At 43.3% G+C, this 16618-nt stretch overlaps 1 protein-coding gene across 1 annotated transcript in view; it reads right to left on the reverse strand.

Annotated features, from left to right (window-relative positions):
- The window catches only part of plppr2a (phospholipid phosphatase related 2a), a 199326-nt gene that overhangs the window by 99873 nt on the left and 82835 nt on the right, over positions 1 to 16618 (reverse strand). Inside the window, exons 4-8 of the mRNA XM_049560770.1 lie at positions 11711 to 11831; positions 10944 to 11194; positions 7083 to 7259; positions 6470 to 6597; positions 1796 to 4276 (exon numbers count right to left, since the gene is read on the reverse strand). Of these exons, the coding sequence (XP_049416727.1) occupies positions 4168 to 4276; positions 6470 to 6597; positions 7083 to 7259; positions 10944 to 11194; positions 11711 to 11831 (786 nt within the window). The 3' untranslated portion in view covers positions 1796 to 4167. The remainder of the gene's footprint in view (positions 1 to 1795; positions 4277 to 6469; positions 6598 to 7082; positions 7260 to 10943; positions 11195 to 11710; positions 11832 to 16618) is intronic.

Here is a 16618-nt window from a genome sequence, read left to right on the forward strand (position 1 = left end):
TTTCCTATTCAGTCGATCTTGTGCTTACAAGAAAAATCCCTCCTTCATTCATTCATTCATTCATTCATTCATCATCCATAACTGCTTGTCCTGCTCAGGGTTGCAGGAGGACAGTGTTTCCCAGCTGACTTTGGGCGAGAGGTTGGGTACATCCGGGACAGGTCGCCAGACTATCACAGGACTGACACAAGCCGCTTTTACACTGCCTGTTCAAGGTGGGAATATTGTGCCGTTGTGCCGCCTCATCGTTAACTATGTATAAGATATGATTGTGGAATAGGGGGAAAGAGCTGTCTCTCCCCTGAGCTGGGAACAGAGGTAGTAACAGTGCCGAAACGATTTCTGTATAAACAAGATGGGCAGCAGGACCAGTGTGATGGTTTGATGACGTGTTATATGTGTGACCCACTGCTGGAAATTTAAAAAGTAGCCGATAGCAGTTAGCGGCTAACTCAAAGACAAAAAACAGCGGCTGTAAATGTCACTAATTGGGAAAACAATTAGGTCCAGGGGCTGCAGGACGAGATCAGATAGTAAAGGATTGTTATTGTCGTGTTGTGCCATTGTTATTGTTTATAAAGTGCTAATGACACAAACCCCTGCATGTTTGAACAATATCTTGAAAAGTCAACAAAAAGGATGCCATATAAGCAGAAACATTGCAGATGAAAGTACATTTTAAGTGATGTAAAAACCCTTCAGTTCACATATTATCAATGTTTTGCTCACATATAATTTGAGTTGCTGTCCACATGGAGGGACATTGATCAGTTACAAAAGTTAATTATTAGCATTATATCTGATAACAATCAGGTGAAGCAATATCTTAGCAGTTTTAGAGAACTCATGAATACGTGAATCTTTGTTGTCACATAAAAACTGGAAACAGTTAATAACTCGTTGGTTAAATGCCCTGAGCAACAAAATACAACACATCTTCATAGCGTCCATGTAGTTTCCACATTACCACTTAAAAGCTCATGAACTCGCTAAAGACGGAAGAACGACTTCCCAACTCAGGAGAAGGGACCAGAGGAGCAAGTCAATGCAGCATTAGTTTCAAACTCTTACAGCTGTAAAAATAATTATTGTCATATTAATAATGAATCAAATGACCATGTGTAATGTGACAGCTCATCGTTTCGGTTTTACTTCAGTATTTGTAGCAGCTGTGGCAGCTGTGAAAAAAGCTGTGATAAACCACTGTACGGTGGCTGCCAAGCACCAAACAGCTGACAGACACAGTTAGCTAACAGTTGGTGAATATAGTGCAGAATTTAGCAGCTACAGAGGCAGATATGTTTGTGAGGAGTCGGTGGGAAAGGACTCAGATTTAACACTGCTAACACGTTCATCAGGTGTCCAGAAACACGACTCCAAACGAATGGTGATGTTCCTCTGTGTCTGCTGGATGTGTAAATAGGCAACTGCTTGCTAACGAGTTAGCCACAACTTTATAAAGTCATCATATGTCAGCAGTTGGCTTTAACTGAATTTTCAGAAAAGAAAATCCGAATTTATGTGCTTTTCCTTCCACTACTGGACGAAGCTTTGATTTACTTTAATTTCACAGATAAGAAACAATAAATTGTGAAGACAATAAAGCCTCCACAAAAATATCATCTTAAGTCTTGTGTGTGATTTATCCTGGCTTCATATGAGTAGAGGAAAAGTCTGCTAGCTGCTAGGTTAATTTATACAATGTAAAATGCCATAGGCTTGTGCTAATAACATTAGCATGTTGTATTTGTTTGGAAAACATGTTTAGTATAAGACAGTTGTTTTGTCAGTGAACCTTGTGAGCTGTAATGGAGCTGAATTTTGTAACGTTACCTTTGTTAAATGTTGCTGTTGTCCCTGGCTTCATATGAGTAGAGGAAAAGTCTGCTAGCTGCTAGGCTAATTTATACAATGTAAAATGCCATAGGCTTGTGCTAATAATGTTAGCATGTTGTATTTGTGGGGAAAATGTGTCCAGATAAAGACAAGTGTTTGTCTGTGAATGCTGCGAGTTATAGTGAAGCTGATTTGTGTACTTGTGTTTGAAACTGTCTCTATTAAGCCATGTTTAATGTGTGTTTAATGTGTGTTTAATGTGTGTTTTGAATCAACTAAACTTTACAACACTTCACAGAAACCCCACAGCCGACTAGTGTTTTGAAGGTGTAACTGCAGAGTGACACAGACACTCATGTGTGGACGTAGTGTTAGTGCAGCTTTAACATGTTGTATTTCTGTTTGCTGTGAGCAGACAAAAGACCATGATCTTAAGATTTGACAAGAAATGAGGGAAAAGTGATTCACACACACTATTTATGCAAACACGAGGATCCAAAACAGAGAGGGCTTCGAGTTCATAACCTCATGAACACACAGTAATTTATAAACTATGAGTAAACAACTCTCCCAGTCTAAACTTCATCCAGAGGGCAAATTCAGTAGTTTTATTTAAAGTTATCTGGGTGTTTTCCAACCGATCCAGTGTTGGTTCAGAGCGGTTCAGCACCTTCATACACACTGTTCTCTATCGCTATTATACAGACAAGATTTCCCTCGATATCTACGCTGAGTGTTGGTGATGCTTGTGTAAAAATCACACTCTCAATACAAAAAAGAGTTATGTACAGTATCATACAAACAGGTTCAGTGTTAGAAAGTGGATGGAGGGTAAAAGGACGTACAGTAACATCTATAGGGGATATAAGTGATTGTGCGTGTGTGCTTTTGAGTACGTTTGGATATTTGTGTGCTCTGTAAAACAGGACTTTAGTCATGTGTGTGTGTATGTGTGTGTGTGTGTGTGTGTGTGTGTGTGTGTATGTGTGTGTGTGTGTGTGTGTGTGTGTCGTCCAGCAGAGGGAAACATTTCACAGCACAGTGATGCTTTTATAGTCAAGAAAACACAGAGAAGAACTAAACAGAGGTTGTAAAAAGATGCTGGAGGAGGAGGGAGAATTAAAAAACATGAGGGAGTGTGCAAATCAAAAATCAGCAAAACTGTCACGCCACATGGAGCGCTTATGGCAACCACACCGTATATACATGTCAATAAATAAATCTATTAATAAAATCTCAGAAAATAATCACAATAATTACATGACTTGGCCAGTTTGTAGCCAATCTTTTCAAGATTCGGCGAGAGAGGAATTCCACCTCAGGGTGAGCGACGCCTGAAATAAAAACAAAGCAAGAAACAAAAAAGTCTGTTGGCATCACAGGAGGCGTTTTGTATGAAGGCTCCTCGTCTCAAAAGAATACAAAACTGAACAAATATTTGCTCCTGAATGTGATGCACTTTATTTGGCTCACTGTTGTGCCACCTGCAGTCGGGCGCTTGGCTTTGTCTTATCAAATGTGTTTGTATTTCACATCAGTTTTTGGCGAAGCTGCAACCCTCTGAGAGAGGAAAACATGACGAAGATAGCCAAGTGAAGATGTCTGTACTTTCATCCTGTTTGCTTTTGTCTGGTGCTTCTGCTGAGAGATATGAAATGGATTCTTTGATCCGAGTAAACCTCATGCGGAGCTGACAAGGGCACTGCTAGTCAGACTGCTGTGTGTGCGTGCGTGCGTGTGTGTGTGAATGAGAAGAGATAAAGAGAGAGGGTGAGAAAAAGACCAGCGGAGTGTCTGTGTGTGTGTGTGTGTGTGTGTGCGTATGGCTTGCTAAAAGGATGTTTTTACGGGTAAATCTCAGCAGCACACGTGTCCTTCAGCGGGTTTCTTTGGTCCAACATGGCAACCTCCTGACAGCAGACATCAAAGCTGCATCCTGGGAGTCATAGAGGGAGTTCACCATCACGTTTAGCCTCCTTCAAACAGGTGAAAACTCGTTCATACTGTTGTTAAAGCGATGGACATTCTCAGTGGTCGATGTGTTTTTTCGTACAGAGCATGCCACTGAAGATGATCGAGTTCATACAAAAGAAAAAACGTCTTTAAGTCGAATATTCAAAATGAAAAAAGAAACCTGACTCTGTATTGAATGTTCAGTCTTTGAAGAGTTTACCTATCGGTTCCCCGGGGGTTGAGAGGGCAACAGGAAGTGTGTTTATGTGTGTGCTTTATCAGGGAAGGTCTAGACCTGTGTGGAATAGGAGCGGTGCAGCGTTGCGTACCGCCCAGCCGGATGGGCGGCGCAGTGCGGCGAGTGCTGCTCTGGCTGGTCTAGACTTCGCTGGAAATGGAGCGAGACGGTATGAGGACATCGGGGGTGGCGGGGAACCGATAGGGCTGATGGTCATGTGATCTCGGTGAACGGAGATCCCCGCGGAGTCTGCAGGGGAAAGAGAGGAGTGAGAAAGAGAGAGGACGGGGCAGAGAGGAGGCGAAGGAGAAGAGAGAAAAGTGAAGAAAAGAATAATCAAGAGCAATGCACGGGATGAGGGGCGGGGAGGAGGAGGAGGAGGAGAAACAGGGGCAACGGAGCCAAAACAGAAATAAGGCAACAGATGACGGAGATAGTGAGGAGTGACGATGACGGGCAAAAAAGATTTCAAAGTTGGTTAGAATGGTTGGACGTAGGTGTTGTAAGGTGGGGAGGAGGAGGAGAGTGCAGGATGCTGGAGGAGAGTGAGGGACAAGGGAGCAGATTGAGAGGAGAGAGGCAAGGTGGGAGACAGAGGAAAAGAGGCAGTCAGGTGAGGGTTAGTGACGGTGACAGACCACAGAGGACGCAAGACATTTTCCTAAACACTTGGATGTGGACTCGAGCTACACTGCTGCTCCGCCCGAGATGAGGGCTGTCCCGAATACCCGAGACCTCAGTGTGAAATATCAGCGATTAATCGAAGCCTCAGTGGGGGTTAGTTAGACTTCTCTCTTTTTTGAAACATCAGTTTTCAGTCATTGCACCTACAATAATGTCCCAACATCCCGATTGGCCACCAACATCATTAAACATTGATATCTGGTTGAATTTAGGTTGTGACGTCAGGTGATGAAAAGTCAATGTCAGGACATCTAATGCCAATGTCAATTTGACGCAGAATACTGATGATGTTGATATTTTGTTGGTTTTAAGTTTACTAACCAAAACGCAAAGTCCTCCAAATGTCTCATACCAACGTCATCTTGACATAGAATAATGACATTTAGTCATAAATATGAAGAACAAAACCCAGTGTCTTCAAAATACCAACGTCCTCACGTCATTGGACATTTAAAATATTGTCAACCCAGTTTTCATTCCAACCAAAATTTAACGTCTTTCCAATGTGAGAGTCCACCGTCTTTTGATGTTATATTGACGTCTGCAGCTACAAAAAGCTCAAGGTGTCGACCTGGCTTCTCCAGATCCCAATCTGATCGAGCATCCGTGGGATGTGTTGGTAATCCACCTAACAACCTACAGGACCCAAAGGATCCACCAATGCCCTGGTGCCAGACATTAAAGGACACTCCCAAAGGTCTTGAGTCCATGCCTCGACAGGTCAGAGCAGAGTCCAATCAAAGAAGGCCCCATCATGGATTGGGGGTACCTCTGGGGCATCGACATGTCCCACGAATTTTTGTTCAGATTGGAGTCTGGGGAGTGTGGAGCTCAGGATGTGTTGTTTTTAATGTAGCATTATCAGAAGAAACAAAAAGGTGTCGACAGTAAGTTTACTGTGTCCTTCCGTCCTGAGGGCGTCCCAGGGGAAGATCTCTGTTTGTCACAAACACGTTTTCTATTTTCCCCGGGACGCAGTAAGTCTGCAGCCTTGCTTTTTAGCCTGTGCGAAATTAATGTGACACAACTGAAAAACATCGGCTACTGCGATCAGTGAATGTCATCTTATTCGCTGATACGCCGATGGCAGTCCTTGAGGCGAACATCAGCCGATACTGATGTTCAGCTGACAAATCGGTACATCCCTACACGGAGTATTCAAACACTGATTTGGACGTTGACTACCACTGCAGTCATCAAAGCTTTGAAGCATTCGTGTCAGCCCTACTCGCCACGATATCCTTAGAAAAATGCAGCACCGTTGAACTGTTGAGGAGACCTTCAGCTGAATTCATAGTTCTCCTCCAGCCAACTGCTCTGCATTGTATCAGAATGGTAAATTACACCTGGAGTGTGTCAGCCAAACTGCTGACTCACCTCAAACAGATAAGTGACTCTCTAAATCCCTGATAAGAAGGAAAAGTGTAACACTGTGGAGTTTAGGAGCAAACATTCACACTACAATTTGTTCTCTCCTCTGGCTGAAATAAAACGCCGGCTCATTTCATACAGAACAAATCTCAGCTGCGCTCCTATCAGCCCACAACAAGGCTTAGAGATTTAAAGGATTCACTTGGATGTTTTTGTTGGTGCAGGTGGGGCTCGGCGCATGCATGTTTGAGGGATTTGTTCTTTTCGGGGAAAGAAGGAGGACAACGGATTCAGGTAAGAGACAAGGGGTGTGTATCTCAGCCCCTGTTTTGTGAGCGCAGGCGTGCCTCACACCCACCCCCGCCCCTTACCTGAGGGCCACTTAACTTTTCGAGTGGACTCTCCACACAGGGCAGCGTCACCATCGGCATGCCCAGCACGGACTCAGGGCGCTGGGGTCGCAGTGGAGGAGGACTCGGCAGCATCTGCTGGAAGTTGTTAATCACACAAGTCACCTGGAGATAGAGAGCAGGTGAACGAGTTAGAGAGAAAGAAAGAAAGAAATTAGGAGAAGTGACCCTTTGCTAAACCCTGCGCTCCACTGCGACAGTCCAATCACAGCTTAGCAACTGTGACTAAGCACGACAAGACGGTCAAGCTTTTGCTCTCTGTTCATCTTTTAAATTTTCACACACTTCACATCTTCCTGGTGATTTAACGGATTTACAAATATTTCAGCATGTATCTCTTGATATAAACCAACATTGGAGGAGATTGGTCAGGGCTACCTTCGCAGTTCACATTGCAAAAGAACGAAGAGATACAGACGTTTCAAATGGAGCTTGAATGGCAAAAATCCGTTCAGCCACTGTGGATGTATCAATGTGTAAAGTCAAGAAATCTGCCTTGACCATAAATCTGAGGGTACAGATTTCATCAGTAAGCGTGAAACATGCACTTAACGTTGACCTAGGGGGAAAACATTGCTCCAGTTTCTTACCAGGAACACAGCGATGGCTCCCCCGGTGAAGAATCCCGCCAGGACATCCCCCCAGTGGTTGCGGTACTCAGCCACCCTGACCACGCCTACCAGCATGGCCAGGCAGAGCAGCGTGAGGCTGATGGTGGGCTTGGTCAGCCGCGTGCCTTTGGTCTTGAACACCAGTGTCACGTACATCTGCAGAGGATGCACAGAGGAGGGGCGCGCACAGTAGGGTACAACAAACAAAAGGAAGCAACACAAGACACACAGGCGTGTACGCATCATTATAACCTGACAGAGACAGAAAGCAGTCTTCTCACTGGCTGCTTAAAGCTTAACAAGCTTAACAATTATCTCAACAAAGTAGAATTACAACCACAAAATCTTTCTTTTACAGTTCAGCCTGAACACAAACAGAATTTTAGAGGCAGTGAAACTGCAATAACGTAAATGCAGAGATATGGGAGGATGCAAACGTGTTTGATCTAGTTGGCATGAATTAAAGTGATGGAGTGTCAGCTAAATTTGAAAACGCTCCAACATTAGCAAAGTTTTATTTCTAGTGAGGCTTTATGACGATGAATTACTTAACGTACTGAGGTAAGAAGGAAAGGAGGGAGCTCTGGAGTAATAAAACACAAAGATATGGAGTTTAAGTTGCTCGATAGCTACAGCTGAAATCCTGGTTAAGTGTTTGTGTCATAAACAGCCTGTAAAAACATCCCATCAGGGTGAATATTTGCTTCATGTTCAGTCCGACCACAGTTGAAAAGTTTTATATTGCTCGTGATTCATCACTTCCAGCCTCACCACTGGATTTAAGGTAAGCTGAATCAGCAGGGATAATGTGTGGGGCTCAAATATGAGATACACAGCGCTCCTCTCTAACGTAGCTCCAATCTGTGATTGATAAAGTTTTTTTCAGTCTAATTTCACAAAGGTTTGAAAACTCACCCTGTTCAATTTGACAAAATCTATCCAATCCAAAGTTTGACATTTTTGGAAAATACTTCCTTTGTTTTCTTGCCAAGAGTTCAGTAAGACGACTGACACCACTCTCATGTCTGTGAAGCTACAGCGACAGGTTAGCTTAGCATAAAGACTGGAGACATGGGAAAACAGTCAAAGGATGCTCTCACACCTGCCCTGTTTGGTTCGGTTTAATCAAACTCAAGTTCCCCCCTCAGTGCGGTTCCTTTGGGCAGGTGTGAACACAGCAATCACACTCAGGTGTGCACCAAAACAACCGGACTGAGACCTTCTTGAAGAGGTGGTCTCAGTCCGGTTCCAAAGGAACTCTGGTGCGGTTGGTTTGTGGTGAGAAGGTGTTGCGACCTGGATGTGAAGCAACTGCAGTCACATGACACATTGTTTGGGTTAAACATGAGCATGTTACAGTCCTGGAGGATTATTAATGTGCACCTCCTCCTGTACTGCCTTAATATGCACATTCAGCACATCCAATGCATCAAAACATTGTTTTCTAGTTGGAGCCGCGTTTGCCTCGTTTTCAAACTGTATGCTTTGACTAAAATGAACAATGACAGCAATATAGTCCACGATGAGCAGCGCTAAAATCAACCTGCGTAGTTGTCCCTCCATTGTGACATTAGAAAGTGTCACATTTATCTTGCAAGTGTACTCTTCTTCAACGTTTGCTTTACTTCCTGGATTTTTCCCACATGGAAATTCTGACCAATCAAGAGCAGCTTTCTCACACAAGGCATTTGATCTGGTCCTCTTGTAAATGCTGCCGTGAGAACACCAACCAACTCTAGGCAATTATACAACTTTGGAACAACATGAGTCCCTGATTCAGACCAGAGGAGACCACTCTAGGGCTGACAGCAGCCTAAAGCAAACAAAATCCACTCCCCAGCACCTCCATGGCCGGGTCACACTGCTACAGGCACAAACACTTTAAAAACACTTTGGCAAAGCATGTCAGGCAAAACAGCCTGTGGAGTGGGGCTCTGTCCACTACTGGGCAATCAAATATTATTAACAGAAGAACACACACAAACTAATCTCCTGTAATCTCCCCCATGTCCCCCCTTACATGAGGTCTTGGTCTCTGTCTCCCTCAAAAACAGTTGCCTACAGGAAAGTATGCTGACATACTCTGTAGCTCCCTCACAGCCCAACAGCTAACTAGGTAGTTATTTATCTGCAAAGTTAACAGCATTGCACTCACCACAGAGATTCACCTGACCACTCACCAATTAGTATTGGAACAATGGGGTGATTTGTCATAATTGAATACCACTTATATCAGCCTTTTCTCTGCATTTGTCAGTGTCTCACTGTTCCCACAACATCTACCGGCATCTGAAACTGTTGTAAAGCCCACCTCATGCTTTGGGTGGCTGTGGCTCAGGAGGTAGAGCGGGTTGTCCACTAATCGCAAGATGGGCGATTCGATCCGGGATCCTCCAGTCTGCATGTCAAAGTATTCTTGGGCAAGATACTGAATGCCAAATTGGTGTGTAAGGGTGTTTGAATGTTTAAAACTAAGTAGCAGGTGGCGCCTTGGTTATGTTTGTGTGACTGGGTGAATGAGACTAAGGTAAGGTAAAACTTTAATGTCCCTGGGGGGGAATTTGGGATACAGACAGAAGGCGTAAGTAAAACAAAACAGACAGTACAATACATAACACACAGTATCAGGTATCGCACGCTGTCAGGGATAAATCATGGACATTAGTGGTCACCGCTGGTTAAGATAAGAGATAAAAACACTTCAAATGGATCTCTTCCTAGGAAGTTTGAGCGATCTGCATGAAACTGGGTGAACATAATCTAGGGACCAATATCTAAAGTTCCCTCTTGGCAAAAGTTGGAAAACTTCCTAAAACTGAGCTTCTATAAGGCAATGAATATTGCGGAGGGCGTGGCTCATCACATAAAGGTGTAGAACATCTCAAGGGTTTCACCCATCACCACGCAACTTTGTAGGCATATGACCACACATAATCTGAGGGGACCCCTCCATTATTGACCCCATCAAACAAAATGGGGGCGCTAGAGAGCTCATTTCTTATCTAGGCCTAACCGCCATATGGATTTTTACTAAACTTGGTAGATATGTAGAACAGGACGCCTCAAGGTGACTGGAGAAATTTAACTCTAATTGTCAACTGGGTGGCGCTATAACAACAGAAAAATGCTTCAAAATGGCTAAAATGCGACCGATCGCTGTGGCTCCCCCTGTGGACCAATGTTGGTGTTGTTTCTAATGTTTGGTATGACTAAGTCATGGTATGGTATGCTGCTGCAACAAGGGCTAGCCGCACCTTTTCCATGTGAACTACCAGTGCGCTCCACTTTTAAGTCAATACAACATATAAACACTTTAACTATCTTTAACTAATGTACAGTTTTAGCCCACTAACTATCCCACTATTGTCAGTGGTACTACTGTACTTTCAATAAAGCAATCGTACTATCAACTTCACAAACACTCTGTCTGAATACATTGCTCTTCTTAATGGGTTCAGTCGACTATTTAATCTGCAATGTCCTATGACCTGTATCCCAAACACACACCATGTGAAACTGTACGTGGGCAACTGTGCACTCAATGGGTATGGACTAGTTTGTATGGATTAAACAAACAAGTTTTTGTGCTAAGCTAAGCTAATTGGCTGTAGCTTCATGTTTACGGCATAGGCATGAGAGTGGTATCAGTCTGGTATCTAACACTCAACAACGCTGGTTCTGAGCAAGAAAAGCTACATTTAGTATTTCAGTCTGAATGAATCAGTGAGTAAAAGTGAAAACGTTGGCACAGGATCAGCCCTCTTCAATTGAATATGATTTAAATTTGCAGCTTACATGAACAGAAGCACAAAGTATCACCTCCAGCATGCTCTAACCTACCACTGTGTACACTGCGGAGTAGACGCTGAGCGCTGCGTCCTTGGACGGGAAGGACTTCCTCGCAGACATGACGATCAGCGGGTTGCCTGTGCAGGCGCGGCGCTCTGCGATGTACTGCATGGTGGACTGGCAGCCTAACGCTGTGTAGTTTGGGCGGCAGGCAGACAGGAAGTGAGGCGTCTGGTTTCCTGTCACCACCTGGCCCGCATTGGCAAAGATGGTGGTGGTGAACAGGCCAAAGGCATAGACACCTGGGGAGGAGAGTTAGGGGTGTGGGTGGGAAAGTTAAGAAGTATCAGAGGATGACGAAAAGCACATCCGATGTTAGACAGAGAACACGTAACAGCACTACGAGATGAAACAGGTGATAATAAGTTTCTGCTTCCTAAAATAGCCCCAACACATTATTATCAGCTGAGGTGTGAAATTGCAACAAGAAGCCTCCACCTCAGCTGATTCAGCCCAACATGTAAATGAGCAGGCTACTTAATATTCACAAGTGTCTTCCTGCCACGATCCTGAATATCTTACCTCACAGATTATATCGCAGTTTATCATCCAATTAACAGCTACAAGCTCTGGTTGACAAACTCAGAGGTGTAGCAGGTCACGTTCTTACAAGTCAACCTTTTCTTTCATGTTGCTTTGATCTTTTGGCTCTTGTGTCGCGCTCTCTCTGTCAGAACCACACACCAAGACACAAAAATGCCCTTTCACAGGCCTGTAGAGAACAGAGGGGGCTGCGTTACACAAAGCGGTGTGTTCACCTAGGAAGCGTATTATACGTCTCAGCAGGGGGTTGAAGTAGCAGCAGTCTGCAGTCACTATGGTCTTCTCCTGGGTTCCCTCTGCCTTGGTGAAAAAGGCACACAGCTCTCCAACAAGAATCTGTGCACAAAAAGAAAACACAGAACTGGTGGTTAAAACGGTCATTTACATACAAACAATACCATTTGTTGGTACACGTGGTTCACTGAATTTATCTCGTCATATTACCAACTGTGCTGCAGTCATGCTCCCACATGCTTCAACCTATCCCTCACATATTTGCTGGCATGGCTTGACTTGAGCCCCGATGACACTGTCCCTTTAAGGGGAGAATTTTAAACTGTTATGCTGCCTCGCTGTTGTGTATAAAAGGTATTATCGCAGAATGAAGGGACAGAGTTGTCTTGCCTTCAAGCAGGCGTCAGATGTAGCAACAGTGCCTAAATGGTGTCTATATAAACAGGAAGAAGGCAGGGAGGATCATGGGTGGCATAGGTATGAGGTTTTGACAACATGTTATGCATGCAATCCATCGCGGGACATTTAAAAAGTAATTGATAGCAGTTAGCAACTAACTCACAGAAGTAATATATTAGGGCTGCCTCCAATAGTGGACCAAATGTTAGTCGGCTGGAAAGGTGATTAGTTGGCAAGATTTCATCGGTTGCTTAGTAGCAGAAATAAACAAAACAAAATGTGAAACTCAATCATACTGAAACGCATTGCATTCATTTGACAAATTAAAAAAAAAAAAAAGTTTTATTGAGTAATTTTTTCTGTTTTTCGGAGTAATTTTTTTTTTCTGTTTTTCATGGTAATTTTTTTTCTGTTTTCTGTGGTATTTTTTTGTTTTGTTTTTTGGTGTAACTTTTTTTGTTTTTCATCGTAATTTTTTTTTGCTGTTTTTCATGGTAATTTTTTTTTCCTGTTTTTCGGAGTAATTTTTTTCTGTTTTTCATGGTAATGTTTTTTCTGTTTTCTGTGGTATTTTTTTGTTTTGTTTTTCTGTGTATTTTTTTCTGTTTTTCATGGTAATTTTTTTCTGTTTTTCGTGATCATTTTTTCCTGTTTTTTTCTGAGTATTTTTGTCTGAGTTAAGAGAGCAATAGAGACGCTTTCATTCCTTTCTTGATAGCACCTTAAGACTTTGCGGTTGTTCAGACGAAATGCCCATTCAGATCTGTTGGACATTGCAGTGTTCTCCAGAATCAGTTGGACACATATGGCAGGCTCCATGGATACAAGATGATGCATCTGAAATGCATTCAGGCTGGCTACGTGGTGATTCAAGTAAGGTGCCTACGTAAAGTCCATAAGCTAATGATAACACCATCTACATGACTAAAAGACAAGAGTATCTCCCAGTGTCTCAAACCCAAAACAAAGTAAAACTGGATTAAACTAAACAAGCGGGTCATGTTTGCTTCCATTATATCCAGCCCTCAAGAAAGGAATAAAAGCATCTGTTGTTCTATTGCTCTCTTAACTCGGAAAAAAATACTCTGAAAAACAGAAAAAAATTCTCAATAGAACAGATTTTTTTTTTTTTAATTTGTCAAGTGAATGCAATACGCTTCCGTGCCATTAGGAGCTGCACCTTGTGAAAAATAAATCCAAACCTATAAGACTGGACCATGTGTGACTTTAATGTGAAAGGACAGACACAGGAAGTGTCCACGCTCAGCAGTCAGACAGCAGTCAGGTTAATCTCCAGGGCTGGTACCTGCGGTTATTCCACAGGCTAGTTAATAACATGTCGGGCAGGAAATCCAAAGTGTGGGATCATTTTGAGAAGGTGAAGGACGAACCCAAGGTGATATGTAAACTCATCTTCATTGGTCGACTACAAACATGACGTATCATGTGAAACATGGAAGTAGCTACATGCCCATTAGCCCACAGCGTCATTAACAGGCGGCTCGCTCAGTGTGTGACGTGCACTTGGAGATAAAATATAGGCCTATATTAATGAAGGTTCATTAGTACGGTTTGTATTTCTCTGTAATGTAGCACAGTGTTAACAATGTTACTGATACTATTCTTTCTCACACCTTCAACTCAAACCACCAAAATATATCATTTCATCATTACATTCATATCAGAAACATGCAGGAGACTAGTCCACTGATGGACCCTGATGACGACTGTTGGTCGACTAGGAAAATTCTTAGTCGGGGCAGCTCTAGAAACTACCTGATCAAGCCATCAACTCCTGTGTTCAGTGATGTCAAATCACTGTTTTTCTCAATGGAGTCTGGCTTTCAAGAGCACGATATAATGGCTTCACTTCCTTGTCTGAGAGGGTTGTGACACAGCAAGGAACAGGGGGGAAAGTTTTTTAACAATAGCGTAGTCTTAAACTAATATATTTATTTTTTAAGGTGGTTCAAATATGTTTGATGCTGCCCCTGTTCACAGCAGTGCATCACATCGTGTTGGCACTCCTGCTGTTTCTCCAAACTGATAGCGTGACTTTATTTTTAATAACAGCGGCACAGGCAGAAATAAATAGCACTGAAATAAAGCAGATGTCAAACCAATCCTGCATTGAAAATAAACAGATCATATAATATCTAGTATAGTCCATAGGTAGCTCACATAAAGGAGGAAGACAATGAATTCATACAGCTCCACACGGAGGAATCATTTGACCAGGATGATAAACTGTAGCAGGACTGACCCTGTGCTGCTCACACTTCTTTGCATTACTAATGATCTCAGAGCTCTCAGTGCAAATGAATCTAATTAGACTTAATCATCATCTGTTTTATTAAGCATGCACTCCTGGCTGCAGTCGCACAGAGATGTGATCTCACTACAGTCTAGAAGTTTTCTGTGATCAAAAATAGCAGCCATTGTCGCTGGTTGCCTGCTGTGTTATTGTGCTCTCTGAGAGGAGCATCAGGATTGTGGCAGAGGTTTTTGGTCAGGTGATTGTGCTCAATTCACTCCCTGTGAGTGTGAACAGCGGTGCCTCTCCAGACTGATGATCCCTTAATGGACTGCAACTGTGAGACTCCTCCGTATAAGAGCCTGCAGCACTCAGAGACGCTGGCACCGACTAAAACTTAGCTCCTTCCATGAGTAATTATCTATGACAGAGATTTGCTTTATCTTAAATCATCCTGACAGTTTCCATGCTCTGCTGTGACAGTAGTGGGACCCACTTTAACGCTGACCGTGTTCCACAAACCCATAAACCTTGTTCTTCCTCTTTCCATATTTGACATAATCCCCCATTTATCCCCCACAGTGACAATGTGTGAAGCGCTGCTGTCTGAGGAGGGAACGCAGGAGGAAGTGAAAGAGCTACAGAGAGAGAAGCGGAGAGACAAAAGAGATGAAAATGTTTCAGTGGAGTCGAAAGCTTCTGGGCTTCTCCAAGCGGGTCCAGCCAAGTCAAATGAGTTAATAGCATGCAGGGGCCCGGTTGGTGCAGCAGTGCTGTGAAGTGCGTGCCCAGCCGAGTGCTTTCTTCCATTAGTGAAATACGACCCTGATGGGTGTTCCATGGCAACACTCGAAACACTAATACGAGCATGAAATCAAAGCTGAGGGGGTTTAATCAGTAGCTTCATATCAGAGATGTTAGGGGCACCGTCACACTGTGGACGACCCTTTATGGGGCAATTAAAGACAGCGTAGCAGCTGTTTCCATGGGGACTGCCCGGCTGTGGAGGGTTCGAGCATGTGTACACCACAAAGTGTGAGATAATGGTAGTGTGCTGTCACTCATGGACAAGTGCTCTTGAACATTTTGCCTGAGGCGAAGCTGTAAAGCAGTGGCTGTGAGGCCTCTTTGGAAGCATGGAGTTGTACTACTACACTGTTATTGAATATAAATATTTATTCTGTGAATCTGTGATCGGCCTCTGAAGACAGCCAGTTATAGAGACCCAGACAGCTGTCAAAATAAAAACACCCAACTCCACCACTTCTATCAGCCAGTCGACAGAATAAAATGTTGGTGTTGCACATTTCTGCAAACGATGAATATATTAATTACATTTGTTTCACACACGAGCCCTCTGAGGCAAACTGTGATTTGTGATATTATAGATAAAATTCAACTGAAATGTGAAGTTCAGATTACATGTAAACTAAGATAAATATCAGGTGGAGAAGAGGATGGTGGAGGGCGTGGCACCTGTAGGTGAAACAGCTGCCAATGCGTAACAAAAACTGGTTGGGACATTTGCAGCCATGATTGTAGCAATCAAACTGGGTTTTTAAAGACCTAGAGTGGTCTCCTTTGGTCTGAATCAGGGACTCATGTTGTTCCAAAGTTGTATAGTTGCCTAGAGTTGGTTGGTGTTCTCACGGCAGCATTTACAAGAGGACCAGATCAAATGCCTTGTGTGAGAAAGCTGCTCTTGATTGGTCAGAATTTCCATGTGGGAAAAATCCAGGAAGTAAAGCAAACGTTGAAGAAGAGTACACTTGCAAGATAAATGTGACACTTTCTAATGTCACAATGGAGGGACAACTACGCAGGTTGATTTTAGCGCTGCTCATCGTGGACTATATTGCTGTCATTGTTCATTTTAGTCAAAGCATACAGTTTGAAAACGAGGCAAACGCGGCTCCAACTAGAAAACAATGTTTTGATGCATTGGATGTGCTGAATGTGCATATTAAGGCAGTACAGGAGGAGGTGCACATTAATAATCCTCCAGGACTGTAACATGCTCATGTTTAACCCAAACAATGTGTCATGTGACTGCAGTTGCTTCACATCCAGGTTGCAACACCTTCTCACCACAAACCAACCGCACCAGAGTTCCTTTGGAACCGGACTGAGACCACCTCTTCAAGAAGGTCTCAGTCTGGTTGTTGATGTAGCCCTGAGCTTATCCAGACACTTAATTCTGCTGTCTGTCATCACTCTTTTCTGCCTGCTGTCTTCA

Source organism: Epinephelus fuscoguttatus, linkage group LG19, assembly GCF_011397635.1.
Source record: "Epinephelus fuscoguttatus linkage group LG19, E.fuscoguttatus.final_Chr_v1".
Taxonomy (NCBI): Eukaryota; Metazoa; Chordata; class Actinopteri; order Perciformes; family Serranidae; genus Epinephelus; species Epinephelus fuscoguttatus.